Source organism: Arctopsyche grandis, unplaced genomic scaffold (genome assembly GCF_051622035.1).
Source record: "Arctopsyche grandis isolate Sample6627 unplaced genomic scaffold, ASM5162203v2 HiC_scaffold_14, whole genome shotgun sequence".
Taxonomy (NCBI): Eukaryota; Metazoa; Arthropoda; class Insecta; order Trichoptera; family Hydropsychidae; genus Arctopsyche; species Arctopsyche grandis.
The window spans coordinates 4,832-25,762 of record NW_027518422.1 but is presented as its reverse complement, the minus strand read 5'-3'; the positions used below and the strand labels follow the sequence as shown (position 1 = coordinate 25,762).

General features: G+C 40.1%; 3 protein-coding genes across 3 annotated transcripts; all 3 read left to right on the top strand.

Annotated features, from left to right (window-relative positions):
• Positions 1-314: 314 nt before the first annotated feature.
• Positions 315-2,778, top strand: LOC143921860 (uncharacterized). Its single transcript, XM_077445180.1, has one exon. It carries the CDS (start codon positions 332-334, stop codon positions 1,949-1,951), a length of 1,620 nt encoding a protein of 539 aa, XP_077301306.1. The 5' UTR covers positions 315-331; the 3' UTR covers positions 1,952-2,778.
• LOC143921861 (uncharacterized) lies at positions 2,050-7,096 on the top strand. Its single transcript, XM_077445181.1, has 2 exons — positions 2,050-6,206; positions 6,296-7,096. The coding sequence occupies exon 1, from the start codon at positions 4,321-4,323 to the stop codon at positions 5,983-5,985; it is 1,665 nt and encodes a 554-aa protein (XP_077301307.1). The 5' UTR covers positions 2,050-4,320; the 3' UTR covers positions 5,986-6,206; positions 6,296-7,096.
• Positions 7,097-10,958: 3,862 nt separating this feature from the next.
• LOC143921862 (uncharacterized) lies at positions 10,959-11,603 on the top strand. The gene has a single exon (XM_077445182.1). The coding sequence runs from the start codon at positions 10,959-10,961 to the stop codon at positions 11,601-11,603; it is 645 nt and encodes a 214-aa protein (XP_077301308.1).
• Positions 11,604-20,931: the final 9,328 nt, after the last annotated feature.

Sequence of the window (20,931 nt, the reverse complement as noted above, 5' to 3'; positions counted from 1 at the left end):
AAAATTGCCCCGTTTGGAGTTGCCCACCTTCGAAGGCAACGTCCAAAATTGGCCCCTTTTCTCACAACGCTTCTTGGTCGCTATGGCCGGCGAAACTTCTCAACTCGCCCGTTTCCAATACTTGTTGGCAGTCCTAAAAGGAGAACCCAATCGCGTAGTCAGTGGCTTAGAGTTATCTGATGATTCCTTCTCCCGCGCTTGGTCCATTCTGGAGCAGCGCTACAACAATAAAAAAATTGTTGTTCAGTCCCACATTCGCGCAATATTGGACGCGGAACAAATTGCGTCCAATAGTTACGCAAGTTTGCATCGCTGCATAGACGATTTTAGCATGCACGTCCGTGCACTGGCCAACTTGGGCGTTCCGGTCGACACTTGGGACGACATTTTGGTCATGTGCATCACTAGGAAGCTCGATCGATACACGGTTCGACAATGGGAGCTTCAAGCGCCAAAACATGAGGAGTGCACATTCCACAAACTCATCGAATTTCTGACGCTTCAGTGCCAATCGATGGCAAATGCCGACTTCGTCTTAAAAGGCGAGTCGAATCCTCGACCAAGAACCATTACGAATCCGAAGGCAGCAGTTCTGCATGTGAGGAGGGAACGCCCCTCCTGCATCAGTTGCAGCGGAAGTCATTCTCTGCTAGCCTGTCCATCATTCCGCCAAATGAGCGGTGATGAGCGTAGGTCGAACGCCATAAAACGTCGACTATGTCTCAACTGCTTGAGGCCAGGGCACATAGTTCACGCGTGCCAAACAAAGCAGAGATGCTTCAAATGCGGTCATGCCCATCACACCATGTTACATGACTCAACTCCATACCAAACTTCGCCTTCAAATAAGGCCAAACATTATCGGAGCCCAAAGAAATCAGAGAACGCCAAACCCGTAAAATCATCGTTGGTTTTACACTCGGTGAGACGCGTATCGCCTTCTCACGCCCGAACTGTCCTGTTATCCACCGTGGAAGTACAAGTTCGCGGCGGAGATGGGCGTTCGCACAAGGTTCGAGCATTGTTAGATAACGGCTCCGAACTCAACCTCATCTCTGAAGACTTAAGAAGGCGACTCGCCTTAAAGTCGAAAAGGATGGACGTCAACCTGGTAGGAATAGGTTCAAATAGGACGTCCATTACTAGTGGCGCGGTAATTCGAATTCTACCGCGCATCCCCAATCAGGGCTCCAGTGTTGATCTCGATTGCGCAATAATGCCCGAGATCGCGAATCAACTTCCATCGCGCAACGTGTCCGAGATTCGGAGCCATTTGCCGCTTCATCTCCCACTTGCCGATCCGTCATTCGATATTCCCGGTACAGTGGATATGGTGATAGGCAGCGACGCCTATCATGCGATGTTACGCAATGGCAAACGTACCATTTTAGTTCCCTCCAAGTCACGCGGTGACAGAGGAGGACGCATCGCGATGATGAATACAGCTTTCGGCTGGATATTGGGCGGCTCTCTAGAAGCGCCCACAGTTTCAAGCGATTCTCGGAATTGCCATCACACAACGGGTCGTGATCCGTTATCTTGTTTTGGCGCGAGACGTCCAGTCAAGACAGTTACGCGTCCCCTGGACGAATCGCGTATTTCCGCGGTACGAAGATCCCGCTTGCCGAAGCGCAATGTACCCGCGCCCTTTAACCCTCACATCTTTCGACCTTCCCAACCCAGCTCCCATAACTCCTGGCCAGTTCCTAGTTGGCGCACCACTAGTTGCGCAACAGCAGGAGGATCTGGTCGATCAGCCCGGAGCGAGGGTGCTACCACACCAGCACATGCAGCAGCGGCCCCTGGCAGACAGGGGCACAGGAGTAGGTCCTACTACTCCTCCATCAGCAACACCAAGCGAGCAGTCCGGCGAGTAGCTCGACTGCCAGTCGAGCAGCACTCAGTGAATTTGTGCAACGGTGTGGCGAACGTTCATAACGTCCCACATTAAAGTTGGCGCGTTGTTTGTATCTGTGTTGTGGATTCAGTTTATGTGTTTTAACTTAAGTTTTTGAGTTGCTTTTCTTTTATGCTTCTCTTGTTGGTTTGATTGGTGCTTTGTAATAGAGCTATCAGGATAGATTGGGACATATAACGATTGAACAATATTGTTACCTAGCATTGGTGTTGGTTATTTGTTGGTGTTTTGGTTGTTTGTTTGTCTATTTTTTGTTTGTTTCTTGCCGGCTTAGTCAGCTGCTTATGTAGGATGGGAAACTGACGGTGGACTAATGTTATTTTGTTTGCTGACTGGGTTATTTTGTTGTGTTGTTTTTTATTTTGTTGTTATTTTTTTGCTTATCGCTTGTGCACCATTAATTCTTGTTTGTTTTGGAATTCGATCCTCTGACTTCCAACGGGGGGAGTATGTTCCGACCAAGTCTTCATGGTCAGCTTTCGTGGCGTTACGACCAAAGGAGCCGGTTTGGAGGGAGATCGGCGCCGAGCGCGCGTCCCCGCATTCTATTCGTTTTCCGCGTCGGTCGAGTGAACATCTCTGTTCGCTACCGAGTTGGTTCCCACCACCGAGTCCCGATCAGCTCAGCCTTGATCGGCAGACGATACTGGAAGTACAGCTTCAGTATACGTCCGGTGAGAAGTGAGGAATTCCTGGTCTCTCTTCGTCGAAGTCAGATCACGGAGCCACGTGGTTGAGTGAGGTTACCATAACCTCTTGAACACGTGCGCGCTAATTTCAAGTCGGACTCCCCCCTGCTTGATCTCTGTATATACATATATATATAAAATACAGTCACCATACAAACAGAATTATAACCTGTTTTCATTACTATTCAATTTCCCGCCTTTGTCCCGTATCACCCTCACTTACGCACACTGTACGAGAGAGAGAGAGATATACATCGAGCCGAGCCGACAGCAGCAGAGACCAGACCGCAGACGACGACCTGTGGATCCCTTGGAGGAAACCAGCCCCGCCCACGCTTACCACGAGCTTCTAAGAAACCGACTTCCGGGGTGCTCTCGAGTTGAACATCCCTGGAGTCTGTACAACCACCTAGTACTAAGATCTTCATTTAATGGAAACTGCATACCTCTTGAAAATATTACTATACTAAATTGTACATCAGCTATTCAACAAATCAATCAAACGTCTTCAAAATATCGTTTTGAGGATGAAATTGATGAAAATGTTGTTGAAATAGGATATAGCGAAACAACGTCAAAATTTTTGACTTATGAATTAGTTTCGCAAATGTTGTCAGATAATAGTCGCCAAATTATCGGTTACATCTCGGGGTGTGTAGTTCGATTATTAATGAAAAAAATTAAATGTGAAGACTGTATTGCAAGTCTGTTAGCAACAGAAGAAATGTGGTTTCACAAGCTCATTAATTTGCGCAATTTGGGTGGACTATGTTATCCATCATCTGATGTATTCCAAAATTAATTAAAGATAATTAACAAAAGAATTAAAAATAGGTTTTTGAGCTATTTTTCCTATAACGCTGTACATATTGTAAAGTTATTAAGAGAGACGCCCGTAGACCGGTGACGTCATGGTGACGCCGACCAATGGTGGAGTCGGGCGTTGCGGCCAATGGCTGCACCAGACTCCTTGACCAATGACTATACACATTTACGTGTATGCGCTGAGCGCTGAGTATTTATAAGTATGGTGCGCTCTCGAACGGTGGCATTCGGATCGTGAACTCCACCGGACGAGCAGCAATAAAGACTTGGAACCTGCCTGCGTGTTTTCATTTACCTCGACCTGACTCTACTTACCTCTGAATACTCTTCAATATTAACATTATAATAATATATTACTATGATTAGTAACAAAATAAATTTCAAATCGGATATTACTATCGCGGAGCAATGACATTGAAACAGTTCAGTGAATAAGTGGACATAATTCAATTCACCAAATTGGTCAAGTCTATTGAAAGCCAAGAGTGAATAATTAATAGAACATCTGGTAAAAGCTGTTTAATAACCACACACTATCTGCTTAGGATCGTTGACTTTAGAGTCTTTAATTAATATTATGTATGTAGGAATGATTTTTAAACGAGCCGTAATTGTGGTTGGTCAAACTGCAAGGGATAAAGTATGAGTGTGGTATGCATGGGAAAGACCGGATGCGTGTTGTTATGGTCACTTGTTGGAGGACAAGCCCGAAGAGCGTGTACAATAAATAGTTCTGACTTAATCTGCGCGTTTCACTTGGAATCCTTCACATCCGGATCCTATATTTGGGGGCTTTGTCCGGGATGCCTGAAGACATTTCGAGTGACAGCCAGAAGCGGTCAGACGACGACGCGGAGTTTTGACAGTTGAGGTTAGGACGCGCGCGCGATGACGAGAATGCGGAAGTCGGTGACGTCACGTCAGCGAACACGCCACACGACGATGATGATATCCAGAACGATAGCGCCATTATCAGCGTCAGTTTTACGTCGGCTAACTGTCGTGGAGATGCAGAGGTTCGCGGACTTAGACGAAGATGATGACGACGACGATGAAGAGGAAGAAGAAGACGAAGTGCCATATTTTGACAGAGACAAATTCGAGACATACGCGCCACGGTTTAAGGGGATCGGCGGTGTGCCAATCAGCCAGTGGATTGTGCGCATGGAAGAATTTGCGAAGTTCTTCCACTGGACGCCCCTGGAGCAACTGGTCTACGGGAGAATATATTGCGTAGGAACAGCGAGAATGTTCCTGGATTCAGAAGGGATAATTACATCATGGACTATCCTTAAGCAGAAACTGATAGAAGAGTTCCAGTGGGATGACGAAGAGCTCGTCTTTGAAGAACGAGAAATGCTTGCACAAGCAGGGCCCATTGACTCCGATTCAAGTGGGGCCGGTGAAACACCAGACGACGAACCCAGGGTGACGGGATCCGTGAGAAACCGTGAAAACCGAGAAAGACTGAGTTCACGATGCTACAATTGTGGTGGACGTGGTCATTTAGCAGCCGACTGTAGGTTTAAGACGAGAGGAACCCGCTGCTTCAATTGCAACGAGTTTGGGCACATATCAGCTCAATGTAACAGCACCAAAACAAAGACTGTCTTGACAATACAAGAAGAAATAAGAAAAGAAGTCAGTATCCCGGGTGCCGCCCTGTTGGGTAGCCCTATCACAGAATCCGTTCTTATGTGCATTGACGGCAGCAAAGTGAAATGTGTTAAAAAACCGTGTGTTTTGATGGAGGTTAACTTAGAACGGAGTCTGCCGAGGAGGAAAAAAGAGCAAGACATGAGGGATCGTAAGGAAGTGTGGCAACAGGCATGTAAAAGACCTTTGCAGCAACGGGCTTCACGAGAGATGTCTGCTCAAAGAGAACTCATTGTTTCCAATGATGAAGAGGACGATGCAAACATGGCTGATAGAGGTGTGAACCTGGCTGATGTAAGTGTGAACAGTGATGGTTTGCACAGAAAAAGACCTTTGCAGCAACGGGCTTCACGAGAGATGTCTGCTCAAAGAGAACTCATTGTTTCCAATGATGAAGAGGACGATGCGAACATGGCTGATGGAGGTGTGAACCTGGCTGATGGAAGTATGGACGGTGATGGATTGCAAAGAAGAAGACTTTGGGACTACGGAGACATACCGTTTTCAAATACAGATGAACCACCCGATGATCAATTTGGAAAAGGATCTAAGGATTATAGTCATTTGAAGAATTCTGAAGATGAGAATAAAGAAAAGGAAAAACATAAAGACAAAGAGAAAGATATGGCTAAATCACAAGAAGGATTAAGGGACCCAGTCAAAATTTCAACACCAAAAGACACTGTATTCACTTTCAAGCTTGGTCGTAGTCGGATTGATGTTAATTCAATGGAAAAGAAAATGGAACCATGGATTGAGAAAAGACTTACTGGATGTATCAGTGAGCCAGAACCAATATGTGTTGACTTCATTTATGGTAAATTACTAGCAGAAAATCTGTGGGGTGACGGCAGATTCATCGGATGCTCAAGGAGAATCGCCACGGGCATTGGATAGTATTTAAGTTGTACCGATGGAAGTTAAGTGTGCGTTTGTGAATTAGAGAATAAGTGAAAGACCTGGAGGGTTTTTAGTTAAGCCTTACTTGTAATTTGATGATTGAAAAGTGTAATGTTTTATTGCTTATTCTAGTATTTTTTGGGAAGTGCTTGGTACATTGAATCATGTTTTAAAATGTGATTGTTTCTGGTGTAAAGATTTAACCTGTCATTGTAAAGGTATTGATTTTAATGTTTTATTGCTAATTCTAGTAATGTTTTAAAATGTGATTGTTTCCGATGTAAAGATTTAACCTGTCATTGTAAAGGTATTGATTTTAATGTTTTATTGCTAATTCTAGTAATGTTTTAAAATGTGATTGTTTCCAATGTAAAGATTTAACTTGTCATTGTAAAGGTATTGACCTTTCTGTTTTGTATTGCTTGAAATAATTTTAAATTTTAATTGTGATGATTGTGATGTGTAACTTTATTGAAGATTGAATTGTGTTGAAATGTAAAAATTGATTTGTAGTGAAATGTGTAACGATTAATTTGTTATAATTGTAATTGTTATGTAAATTGTAAAATGATTGATGTATAAGTGTATTGAAATGTAGTTGTGATGATGATTGTAATTGTGATTTAAATTGTAATTGTGACAATTGAAAGCATGTTTAGAAGAATATAAGATGATTTTATGGAATGGAAGATTAAACATTGTTGAGGATGATAGAGGAAATGTTTTAAAAGAATGTAAGATGATACATTGTATAGAGTGGAAAATGAAATGTAAAAGAATGTGAGATGAAACATTGTTGAGGATGATAGAGGAAATGTTTTAAAAGAATGTAAGATGATACATTGTATAGAGTAGAAGATGAAATGTAAAAGAATGTGAGATGAAATGCTGTAAAAATATAAAAGACAGAATGTCATCCGAGGGCGAATGACAGTCAGGAATGACCGAAATGTAGGAATGATTTTTAAACGAGCCGTAATTGTGGTTGGTCAAACTGCAAGGGATAAAGTATGAGTGTGGTATGCATGGGAAAGACCGGATGCGTGTTGTTATGGTCACTTGTTGGAGGACAAGCCCGAAGAGCGTGTACAATAAATAGTTCTGACTTAATCTGCGCGTTTCACTTGGAATCCTTCACATCCGGATCCTATATGTATAAGATGTATTATGAGCATTTACATTGAAACAGTTCAGTGAAAAGGTGGACATAATTCAATTCACCAAATTGGTCAAGTCTATTGAAAGCCAAGAGTGAATAATTAATAGAACATCTGGTAAAACCTGTGGAATAACCACACACTATCTGCTTAGGATCGTTGACATTAGAGTCTTTAATTAATATTATGTATTAGATGTATTATGAGCATTAACTTTGAAACAGTTCAGTGAAAAGGTGGACACAATTCAATTCACCAAATTGGCGGCAATTAAAGCCATTCAACACTTCCACCACTACCTATCGGGCTCGAAGTTCACGTTACGAACCGACCACTCAGCGTTAACGTGGCTGAAGAACTTCAAAAGACCGGGGGGCCAGTTGGCGAGGTGGCTGGAAATTCTGGGCCAGTACAACGTGACCATCATTCATCGACCGGGGATAAAGCACGGGAACGCGGACGCACTATCGCGAAGGCCGTGTGTCAACATATTAGCTTTGCAAATGATTGCAAAGACCTCTTATCTGTATCATTTGAATTGTTTATGTTGATTCTTGAAATATTTATTTATATTTATTCCAACCCGGGGAGTATGTCCGAGCCAAAAAACCCACATGGCCGTGTTTTGGGCTCTCACGGGCGCGCACTCATTTTACGAGGCGCGCTCATCTGACAAACTGAGACGCCCGCCATCCGCCGGCCGAGACGGTCTTGGCGTGGCTGGTCTACCTTGCCTGACCAGCCAGCTTACTCATCCACAGCCCCCGCCACAAAGGGGCACAGGCACTGTTCCAGCACGTGCTCCAGAGCGAGCTGAACGAGAGACGACGACACACACACACACAGCCATTGGTCATCCATACATCTACACACATTACAGCTGCTGAAGCTATCGTTCACCGTGTACGGAAGTGTCCCAAATGCTCACGCGCAGAGACAACCGATCAAGAAAACGACTTGGCCTGAACGGAACCAGTAGAACCCGCAGAACCGGAAGCACGAGTAGCCCTCGTAGGGATCTTGCCCAACGAGATGACAAACACGACGATCGACAAAATCGTCGAGTGGAAGAACGCCGGAACGAGATCACCGTGGGAAACAGTGTCTGCTGAGGAGCAGGAACTGAAAATCCTGTGGACCCAATGGGACGCATTGGAGGTGGAAGGCGGTAAGCTGTACCGTAGATGGGAGAACACCGCGGGAACACGTCACACAAAGCAGCTGGTCGTGCCGACTGAGAAGATACCCGAAATCATGTGGGAGATGCACAACGCACCCACGGGGGGCCACTTCGGTATCCACAAAACGTACCGAAACGTGCGCCAAAAATATTACTGGCCGACGTGTCGAATCGACGTCACCCAGTGGTGCGAACGATGCGCACAGTGCGGGGCCCACAACGGACCACACCGAAGGAATCGAGGGGCACTTCAACCGTACCTTTCGGGGACGCCACTACAACGAATGGCAGTCGACATTCTGGGTCCACTCCCGGCCACCGAACGAGGAAACCGATACATACTGGTGGCTATGGACTACTTCACGAAGTGGCCGGAAGCGATTCCACTACCAAACCAGGAGGCAGAGACCGTAGCAGACGCCCTAGTAGAACAAGTGTTCACGCAGCTAGGCGTCCCGAACGAGCTGCACTCTGACCAGGGACGAAACGAGTCAAAGTTGTTTCGTCAGGCACTGGACCGGCTGGGCGTCCACAAAACGAGAACAACACCGTACCGACCTCAGTCCAATGGAATGGTCGAGCGACTCAATCGAACCATGCGGGCGCACTTGACGAAGTTCGTCAACGAGGAGCAGGACAACTGGGACACGCTGGTTCCGCACTTCCTCGTGGCCTATAGAGCGGCCCAACACGATGCGACAGGAGCATCACCAGCAGCCATGATGTACGGACGAGAACTGCGCATGCCGGCGGACCTACTATATGGGGGCCCTCCACCAGACAGCGAACCTCAGGATCCACACCGATATACCACGAAGTTGACCGAAGACATGGCCAAGGTACATCGGTTCGCCAGAGCCCACCTCCGGATGCAGAATAGCCATATGAAGACGCGATACGATGTCCGCAGAACCGAACCGGCGTACGAAACAGGTGACCGAGTATGGCTGTACAACCCTGCCAAGACTCCAGGGCTTTCACCAAAGCTGCAATCGCTGTGGGAAAGACCGTACATCATAGTGACCAAACTGAGTGACGTAGTGTATCGTATACGCAGAGAATTCGACGGCTCAAACCGATTAATGGTGGTGCACCTTGATAGACTCGCAAGGTATAAGGCCGTCGAATATTGACTGTAATTGTTTTAAGTGTAATTGTTTTCAGTGTAACTGTTTATAATTTTGTTTTACTGTAACTTTAACTTGTATAATTAATGGGTCGATCGGGACGATCTCTCTTAGGGGAGTTATGTAAAGTTATTAAGAGACACGCCCGTAGACCGGTGACGTCATGGTGACGCCGACCAATGGTGGAGTCGGGCGTTGCGGCCAATGGCTGCACCAGACTCCTTGACCAATGACTATACACATTTACGTGTATGCGCTGAGCGCTGAGTATTTATAAGTATGGTGCGCTCTCGAACGGTGGCATTCGGATCGTGAACTCCACCGGACGAGCAGCAATAAAGACTTGGAACCTGCCTGCGTGTTTTCATGTACCTCGACCTGACTCCACTTACCTCTGAATACTCTTCAATATTAACATTATAATAATATATTACTATGATTAGTAACAAAATAAATTTCAAATCGGATATTACTATCGCGGAGCAATGACATTGAAACAGTTCAGTGAATAAGTGGACATAATTCAATTCACCAAATTGGTCAAGTCTATTGAAAGCCAAGAGTGAATAATTAATAGAACATCTGGTAAAAGCTGTTTAATAACCACACACTATCTGCTTAGGATCGTTGACATTAGAGTCTTTAATTAATATTATGTATTAGATGTATTATGAGCATTAACTTTGAAACAGTTCAGTGAAAAGGTGGACACAATTCAATTCACCAAATTGGCGGCAATTAAAGCCATTCAACACTTCCACCACTACCTATCGGGCTCGAAGTTCACGTTACGAACCGACCACTCAGCGTTAACGTGGCTGAAGAACTTCAAAAGACCGGGGGGCCAGTTGGCGAGGTGGCTGGAAATTCTGGGCCAGTACAACGTGACCATCATTCATCGACCGGGGATAAAGCACGGGAACGCGGACGCACTATCGCGAAGGCCGTGTGTCAACATATTAGCTTTGCAAATGATTGCAAAGACCTCTTATCTGTATCATTTGAATTGTTTATGTTGATTCTTGAAATATTTATTTATATTTATATTTATTCCAACCCGGGGAGTATGTCCGAGCCAAAAAACCCACATGGCCGTGTTTTGGGCTCTCACGGGCGCGCACTCATTTTACGAGGCGCGCTCATCTGACAAACTGAGACGCCCGCCATCCGCCGGCCGAGACGGTCTTGGCGTGGCTGGTCTACCTTGCCTGACCAGCCAGCTTACTCATCCACAGCCCCCGCCACAAAGGGGCACAGGCACTGTTCCAGCACGTGCTCCAGAGCGAGCTGAACGAGAGACGACGACACACACACACACAGCCATTGGTCATCCATACATCTACACACATTACAGCTGCTGAAGCTATCGTTCACCGTGTACGGAAGTGTCCCAAATGCTCACGCGCAGAGACAACCGATCAAGAAAACGACTTGGCCTGAACGGAACCAGTAGAACCCGCAGAACCGGAAGCACGAGTAGCCCTCGTAGGGATCTTGCCCAACGAGATGACAAACACGACGATCGACAAAATCGTCGAGTGGAAGAACGCCGCATACCACCCGCAATCAAACGGAATAATAGAACGATGTCACAGAACACTCAAGGCATCCATCAAAGCCTGCAACACAGACAAATGGACAGACGTTTTGCCCATGATACTACTTGGACTACGATCAGCGGTCAGAGAAGACATTGGCTATTCTCAACTGACACAACTGACATACGGCACAACACTTTGTCTACCAGCAGACCTATTTTTAAATACACCACCCGAAGACGCATCAACATTTGCCGGAAAACTACTAAGAACCATGCATCAGATAAGACCAACGATACAACACCATGGGCAACACAAAACTTTCGTCAACAAACACCTTCACGACTGCAAATACATCTTCTTAAGGACAGACTCAGTATGCGCACCACTACAACCACCATATGAAGGACCATACAATGTTTTACGACGAAACAGTAAGAACATGTGGTTAGACATAGCCGGTTCAGAAAAAGCAGTATCAATAGACAGAGTTAAGCCCGCATTTCTACAGAACCTGGACACACCGCCAACATCACAAGAAAAGTCACAGCCAACTTCGCAAGAACAACCACAACCAGCACAATATGAGACTCCACCAGAAACAAAACACTGATGGAGCAATGACATTGAAACAGTTCAGTGAAAAGGTGGACATAATTCAATTCACCAAATTGGTCAAGTCTATTGAAAGCCAAGAGTGAATATTTAATAGAACATCTAGTAAAAAGGGTTGAATACCCAAACACAATCTGCTTTAGATCGTCGACTTTAGAGTCTTTAATTAATATTATGTATTAGATGTATTATGACCATTTATAAGAATTAAAAATAGGTTTTTGAGCTATTTTTCCTATTACGCTGTACATATTAACTCGTTAACGACGGGGAACGCGGAATCCACGTCCTCGGTAAACCTTGCGCTGTGACGGGGAACGTGGATTCCACGTCGTCGATCCCACACATATACGCGCCATAATATTTTGTTTTAAGACTATATATGTCTCAATTGGGGTTTATATAATATTATTTCGAAAAAAAATGATCATATTTTTTAAATTTCAGACATATCGAACAAAAAGAAAATTTTGGTTTATTTTAAATTTTCATCGATTTTTATTGATTGCAATTGATTCTTAGTAATTACATACATGATCTCATACAAAATTCTCATTGTATTTTTATTTAATTCAAATATCACCGCCGTCGGAGTATCATATCACAACCGTGAATGTACGCGCAATGCTTAGGCGAATTGTAAGTGATTCGCAACTCGTGGAACGCAACCATATATTTTTCCGTTAATAATTACGCAAAAATAATGTTTTATCAACACACTAACACTCCATTTTGCTTTCCAAACTTCTCTATTACCCCCTTAAATTATGGGCCTAAAGAGCGTCACAAGTGCAGCGGCGGCTTTTTTTTTTATCAAAGGCAAATCGTGACAAATGCATGGGTTCGATACTTTCGGGGAAATTTTACTAAAAAAAAAGGTTTTCAAAATAAGCATCGGCAAAATTGCGTACAAACAAAATCTTTTCGGTTCATTATTTTTATTGGTAACCTTCCAAAAAAAATAGGTTCCAAGTAAATTTAGGCGATTATCAATGTTTTGGAAGTACCTTTATATAAATTATATTTTACATATAAAAGCCGATATTCTACGTTGTAATACAATATTTTTATTTTTATAATTTTAATTCAAAAAGATTGTTATATGATAGAAAGAAAAAGTAATCGTGTAAAAAATAAAACGCGCTTACTGGTTGTGGATCACTGCTTTGGACAATCACATAAAATATGTACTACATAATCATAAGTATATTGTATACGCGTACAATCTCCATGACTGCGTCTCATGTTTTATTAGATAAAGTTGCTCGACTTTGAAAACACACGAATCATTTCATATAACATCATTTCGACCGTCATAAAAACGTCGTAAATTCGTGAACCCATTTTTTTTGTATTGAGTAAATATGTGTCCCATCGGCACAGATGTTAAATTGTTCAAAATATATATATATATATATATATATGCATATATTTAACACATAAAACCTTATAGGGTGCATTTGTTTCAGAACCACCCCCTGAAGAGATAATATTTTTGTAAAATTAGACGTTAATAATTTAGATAATATCATATTCTATAACTTCTCCAAGTTTCGCGTAGAAATATGCTATAGTTAAAAAGTTATTCCATTTTTTTGGATACAAAGTGTCTTTTGCGAAAAGTCGCGAATTCGCCCCGCTCCACGCGCACATTCATATTGATATCATTATAATAATATAATACTATGATTACTAACAAAATAAATTTAAAATCGGATATTACTATCGCGGAGCAATGACATTGAAACAGTTCAGTGAAAAGGTGGACATAATTGGTCAAATCTATTGAAAGCTAAGAGTGAATATTTTATAGAACATCCAGTAAAATGTGTTGAAGATTTCCTAAACACAATCTGCTTTAGATCGTCGACTTTAGAGTCTTTAATTAATATGTATTACATGTATTATGAGCATTTATAAGAATTGTATCTTATTAAAAACAGCAGATCAACTTTACCGTTGAAAGTTTGCATTCTAGCAATCGAACATCACGTTGGAATCTCTGACATGATAGAAGTTTATGATCCATACAATGACAGCTGGTCGTTATTTAATAAAATTTCCGCAGTGTATTAACTAGTGTGAAATTTTGAAAAAAATTTGGCACTTTGCTCCAAAACACCTCCACAGTGGTCTCAAAACTATCGAATTATCCAATTACTTTACTACGTCAATAATCAATGAAGGTTATTCTTCTATTTTAAAAATGTTCAATGTGATGGGATTAATAGTTGGACCTGCAGCAAACGATTATGCCGCTGACAAAGATGATACGAGGCTACAAATAGCAGATCATCGTCAACAGGCTGCTTCGAAAGAGGGCCGATCAGCTCGAAGAAAGGCTTCAGCAGCCCTACATGTGTATTTCGAAGAAGAGGAAGGTACATTGTATGGGTAACTTAAACCTCAAACGCGTTTTTCTCGCAACTACATTTTTCAAATTTGCTGCAGTTATAACTAGAGAACAAATCATCCAATCGATTTGATTTTTGAAATCACTTAATTTAATAAACTGGAAGTGGGATTTTTTCCTCTTCGAAGACAAAAATGATTCGAGCGGTTTAACCAATAATCTGTATTTATTTTTATAATATTTCTCTATTTTTGTTGTCTGTATCATTGTAATACTGTTTAAATGTTTCCAGCCATAGTGACAGTTCAGGGCAACCTGTAAGTCACTGTGGGCTAATTTTACTGTTTTGAAAATAAAATATAACGTTTAGACAACAATTGACAATAAAACAGTTGAAGTTTTAGTGCATTAACCTAGAAAATTTTAGTAGTAAATTTAGAGGGACCCACAATCATGCGGGTCATACACCCACTTATTCAGTATCATATGACAGAGAGGAAACCTTTGATTTCCGGAAGCACTGTCTTCTTATTCCTACTCCTTGCAGCAAGAATGCCGGATCCATCACAGCCGAGTAATCTTCTTGAATTGTAAAAGAAGCGTGATTGCTTTATGACGAGACCGCTTCTGCGGTGAAGTTCGGGTCGTTCAGTATGGAGGCGTCTGTTTCTTAGGCTATCCAAAGCAGTCACATTCTTCATAAAAGAAAACAAAATATTATTACATTTAAGGACTATAATTATTCAACAATATATGTATAAATTTAGAAAATCTCACCGTAGTTTAGTTAATTAGGTAATTTCCATTGTTTCATGGCTTTTTTCCACGTCCATTTCCATCTTTTTTTTTACAAGGTTTCTATATTTCATTTAAATTGGTATCTTATACCTGAATATGAAGCTCCGCGTATAGTCAATTTCTATAGACAAAGCATCCAAGTCAATTGTTTGAAGTGTCCTTGAAAGGTCATCATCATGGGGGGTCGAATTCTCCGTCACGAACTTGCGAAATGCTCACGTTCCCATAAATGCTGTTAATGTTTCTGTCACAACTTCCGATGGAAAATCTTAGAGCCATTTTTATTATTAGATGGAGTCTCGAAAGCCACTGACTTATTATGGGGCCCAATGAGTTCCGCGTGAGCACTTGACGAAAACCAACGCGCACTTATCCTTATGCGAATGAATTTGGAGCTTTTAAAATACTATATATATATATTTTAAGCATCACCTAATAGGTTAAATGCGTATAGATTAAGATGCTACCACGCCGAGGCGTCACGTTTGGATGCCACAATAATGGCGTCGTAACGGCAGCGGGAGCAAGTAAATTGGTCGAATGCAATTCACCTAAATCAATTCACCTAATGCTATTCCACTAATGACGCTTTTACCGAAAATCTATCTTTTTCGACGCGATATCAACAGATGGCGTAGTAACATAGACAGATAAATGTTATAACATGTCTTTGCAAATAGCCCTTAAACTATATTGCTATATACACCATATTGCGCCCGACAGAACATTTAAAAAGGATTTCCCACCTAATGGCGAGTGAACATTGAAAAAATATATATTGCCTTTGTAGGTTTGTATTACCTTTTGCTATATATACTATACTATATTAAATAGCAACCATTGTACATATTTACAATAAAATGTATGATAAAATTAAGTAATAAAAAGGAATCAAAAAAGATGTACATATATTAAAATTGGCTTTCCAATCATCAATATTAAAAGAAGGTGACAAAGAAAACGCATGTATAATAGACAGACTACTACGACAGAACAAATACAAATATAATATAGTAGCCAATATTGTCGATGTTCTCACAGGTATTTTTTTTTTTTTATGTATTTGAACCGCCCCATAAGAAACATTTCATGTTAAAGTTAAATTATGATACAATAAAGTGTCCTATAAAGAACTGCAACGTGTAATCTGTAAAAAAAAATTCAAGATTAATTGAAGCCCTAAACGGCAATTAATCTTGGGGGCGCGGAGGGCCGAAGCCCTAAAAGGCATTAACTAAGGGGGGCGAAGCCCTAGACGGCATTTAATCATGGGGGCGTGGAGGGGCGAAGCCCTAAAAGGCAACTGATCATGGGGGCGAAGCCCTAGACGGCATTTAAACATGGGGGCGCGGAGGGGCGAAGCCCTAAAAGGCATCATCTAAGGGGGGCGTAGCCCTTAACGGCAATTGCACATGGGGGCGTGGAGGGGCGAAGCCCTAGAAGGCAAAGGCTCAGGGGGGCGCCGAGGGCGAAGCCCTAGAAGGCAAAAAAAAATGATTTTTTTTATTTTATTTTATTTATTTTTTTCAAATTTTTAAAATTTGTTTTTAAATTTTTAAAATTTTTTTTTTTAATTTTTTTTTTTTAATTTAATGTTTACTATTAGCTTAGTCATGTTTAAGCGGTTTATATTATAAACACTGAGTGAAGCCGGGTAATACAGCTAGTATTTTATATTAATGGAAATTTATATTTTTTAGACGATAAAAGTAATTGTCAACGTCATGTTATGGACAGCCAAGCTTACAGTGATATTATTAAAGACCTTGAATTCTACGACTTGCGCGTGATCGCTTTTGCGGAATAGTCCGCTTACCGTTTATAAGATAGCAAATCTGTCATATAAAAATAATAAATTTTTCTTCTGTTGTTGATCTGATTGTACAGCACAATGAAAGTTAGGAAATACCTTAGTATATTGACGAAATGTTTACACGCTATGCAATAGAATAAAGAGTTAAAAAAAGCTTGTAAATAAAAAGACATGGCCTCAAAATACAGAGCTATGGTTGAAAAGTGTGACGTCACGCATTGTTAACGTCAGCGCTTTAACGTCAGAATATCGAGTTTTGATACAATTTCCTCAACTTATTATTTATTTAAAATTATTTTTTCTCTTATCTAAAATTAATTTCATTCGATTCATATATTACATTAGCCCTGCGACATAACCGTGTACATATGTATATTGTAATAGTTTCAAATTTCCATTCATAAATATCATACCATATTTTTATCCAAAATATCGATAAATAAATTAAAAAAAGATATACATACATATATTTTTATGGTTTAAAGCTTGACTTTTCTAACGACTCGACTAAGGAATAATATTCAAAAAAGGATTTCGAACCTCCAGATATTGAAACATTTTTTTTCTCGCTTACCATTGTAATGTGGATGCTCTCCCAAATACTCACCCCACTCGTATTTTAAACACACGTCTTTACAAATCTCAACATTTTTCTCAACTATTTTTCTACTAATGATAATTGTCAACCCCACAAAGGTCTTTATTGCCAACGTACATATGTTTCTATCCAGATTTTAAGTTATTATTGTCTTAATGTGTCTATTCGAAACACACGTCTTTACAATTCTCAATGTTTTTTTCTATATCTTAAAGTAGTGATATGTACATAATTGTCAACCCCACATCGTTCTTTATTGCAAACGCATGTTTCTTTTCAGATCTAAAATTACTAGATACTGTTTTCACTCCACTTTTAACCTTTGCCATGGTCTTACGACTACGATTTATTGACTTCTCTGTAATTCAAACATACATATGTATGTAAAAACTTAAGTTGTATTACTTCTTCCCCCAGATTGTTATTAAAATACTTTGTTTCAAAGTTAAACTCTAGCTACATATGTATATTCGGATTTAGACATATGTTTCACTGTTCTCTGATTGGTTGATTTCACCCAACAGATTTGATATATACAACCACCAGCCCTTTGTTAAGGCACTTGCGATTAAACAGCCTACCTGGTAACTTGCGATTTAAGTGCCTAACTAGCAGTGGCGGCTCGTCCATATGAGCTGCGGGGCTGCAGACCTTCCTGTACAATACAAATTCATGCTATTTTTGTCGTCGGCATGGGCTGCGGGGCTGCAGCCTACTAGTATAGTACATATGCACGCTATTTTTGTTTTCTTTTAATCACCGTTGACCATAGTCAACGAGCTACTACAGCCTGATCAATCTCTGCAGCCAAAAAAAGCTACTATGAATTCTCACGAGCCGATACTGCCAACTAGTAACTTGTGATTGAACTGTTTAATAAGTAACTAGTACTTGTGATTATACGTAAATATAAGCTTATTACTGTAAATACAAACTGCTTTGGAAAATATAATATAAGCATATCAAAATTATGTTTTTAATTATTATAATCTCCTACTCGTCCCCGTAACACCGTACATATTTCTCTAATTGAATCTTTTATTCAAATGATCTAATATATAGAATATCAAATTTATTTACATAAAGTACTAGCTTTATTACCCGGGGTATATAAAAATATATTTTTATTTTTGTTTTATTAGGGGCTGCGCCCCCTTCGGCGGGGCCCCTAATATTTTATACACAATAAATATATTTATACACTTGCAGACTCGCGTGTGTTGCTCCTGAACCACGCATAAAGTATAGTTTGTCATTAGCCTTTCGCTTCTATTCAGAACGCTTCGAGTGATCTATAAGGATCTTCCTTATAGATTACTAGAGACACTCGAGACTTTCCTAATAAAAATTTATAAAACATATAAATTTTACTTACTCGCTGAGAAAGCATTTAATGGCTGATCTTTGTATATTTTTTTCAAATTAGAGTCACTGAGTAAATAATTAGATTTTCATAATCACTTGCGCTTAAGCTTAGGTTAAGGTTTAACTGAATTGTATTGTGGTAAATTTGATTTTGATTTGTAAAATGTTGATTTTGATTTTTAAAATGTTGAATTTAATTTTCTCTTAGGGGCCAAAAAAAAAAGCCATTTAAATTTTTTATTCATGTCTGTATATACGTATGTATAATAGTTATTCGTAGATATATGTATATGTATGGTAAAAATGAAACTAAATTAAATGTTATCGCAATTTTAAATTTATTTTATAAAATACATACAATAAAAAGAATATAATTTTATTTTTATTTATATATATTTTAGCTGTATATGATATAATATAGCTAAAAATTTATAATATTTTTTTAACATTAACATCATTGTGGCGCCCTCTTGGGACAACGCCCCGATGCGACGCATTTTTTGCTCCTTGTTGTGGATGTAGTAGAGCTCGTCATCGTCATCGGCAGGTCAGCAGGTCAGCAGGTCAGCAGTCAGCAGGTCAACACGCGTCGCATCGTGGCCTGGATTTTCTTTGTGATTTCAAAGATGGTGTCTCTGCGGGGACTTCGTGTCGTAGAGGAGCGGTAGGATTGAAAAGACGTGTAGTTCATGAATGGAAGCGCTACGTTTCTTGATTTCACGAAAGGGAGCGGCGCTCCCATGCGCTCCGGTTCGATGCAGCACTGATTTCATTTTGATGATAGTAATAAAATTAGTAATAGGAGGTAATACCAAAAGTACGTGAAATATTCAAGTGCACTCACTCGCACCTACCGGCTAGCACTGAAGCGTTTGGCTTTGTCTCGGAGGGGAGCAGGTAAATTGGTCGAATGCAATACACCTAATGCTATTCCACTAATGACGCTTTTACCGAAAATCTATCTTTTTCGACGCGATATCAACAGATGGCGTAGTAACATAGACAGATAAATGTTATAACATGTCTTTGCAAATAGCCCTTAAACTATATTGCTATATACACCATATTGCTTCCGACAGAAGATTTAAAAAGGATTTCCCACCTAATGGCGAGTGAACATTGAAAAAACATATATTGCTTTTGTAGGTTTGTATTACCTTTTGCTATATATATACTATACTATATTATATAGCAACCATTGTACATATTTACAATATTATGTATGATAAAATTAAGTAATAAAACGGAATAAAATAAAAAGGAATCAAAAAAGATGTACAGATTTTTTTTATTGTACATATATTAAAATTGGCTTTCCAATCATCAATATTAAAAGAAGGTGACAAAGAAAACGCATGTATAATAGACAGACTAGTACAATTTCCACGATTGATACAATTTCCATAATAAATAATTAATAATTTTAAATATATGCACGTAATAAATATAAATTATGATGAATACATAACAAATATAAATCAGTTAGTAATTTATACTACATATGTATTGTAGATTGCAAAACACAATGAAATATAAACAATAATAACAAGACAAGAAACAAGCAATACAATAAATAATAAATAATTTATTAATCAAGTTACAGAAATAAACCAATTTATAATAAACATTTTCATGTAATAAAAACTCATGGGTGGTGTTACAGATGGTCAACTTATTACAGACAACACAGAACACATATATGTATGTACATATGTATAACTGTCGCAAATTCTTTTCAATATATGAATAATCAATATGTAAAACAACTAACGTTAAAGAAAATTGACTATTGTATAAAATACTCTTGTGTGAAGCTATAGAAGTTTTTTACAAAAAATTTGGTACGTATATAAATTCAATGTTTTGACGTTTGCTAATTTCAATGGCCATCTCTTCTCCACCCATCATGGTATTTGCTTGTTCTATTAGCGACACCACACAGACCCTAAGTAAACAATGATTTCAATCGATAACTGTAGCCTGTGACATGTCTAATTGTTTCGCACAATATTTAATGCTTATCAGCTCATTCACACAGCGATAAATAAAATTTAACATTGGAAAGAGTTTAAAAATTTGGAGCCACATAAACAGCCTTCATTCGACCAATTTGTATTTCGACATACTGAGGTTAGGTAAATATCTTGATATTCAACCTACTCGCTTAGTAATTGCATTAGGCGAATTTACAGTGAATCGTCTCGGAGTATTGATTGCGTCAACCTTTAATTACTTTCGGAGGCTGTGATCTTCCAAATCAAAATTGTGGCCTCTAATCAGGGTCACGCCTAGGAGTTCGACCGTCCGTCGGCCGCTCTTTAATTTTATCAGCATTTGTATAAATCAGCGCATGCGAGTAGTGCAAAAATCTTACCTTGTGATATATAGGGTAAAGGGAC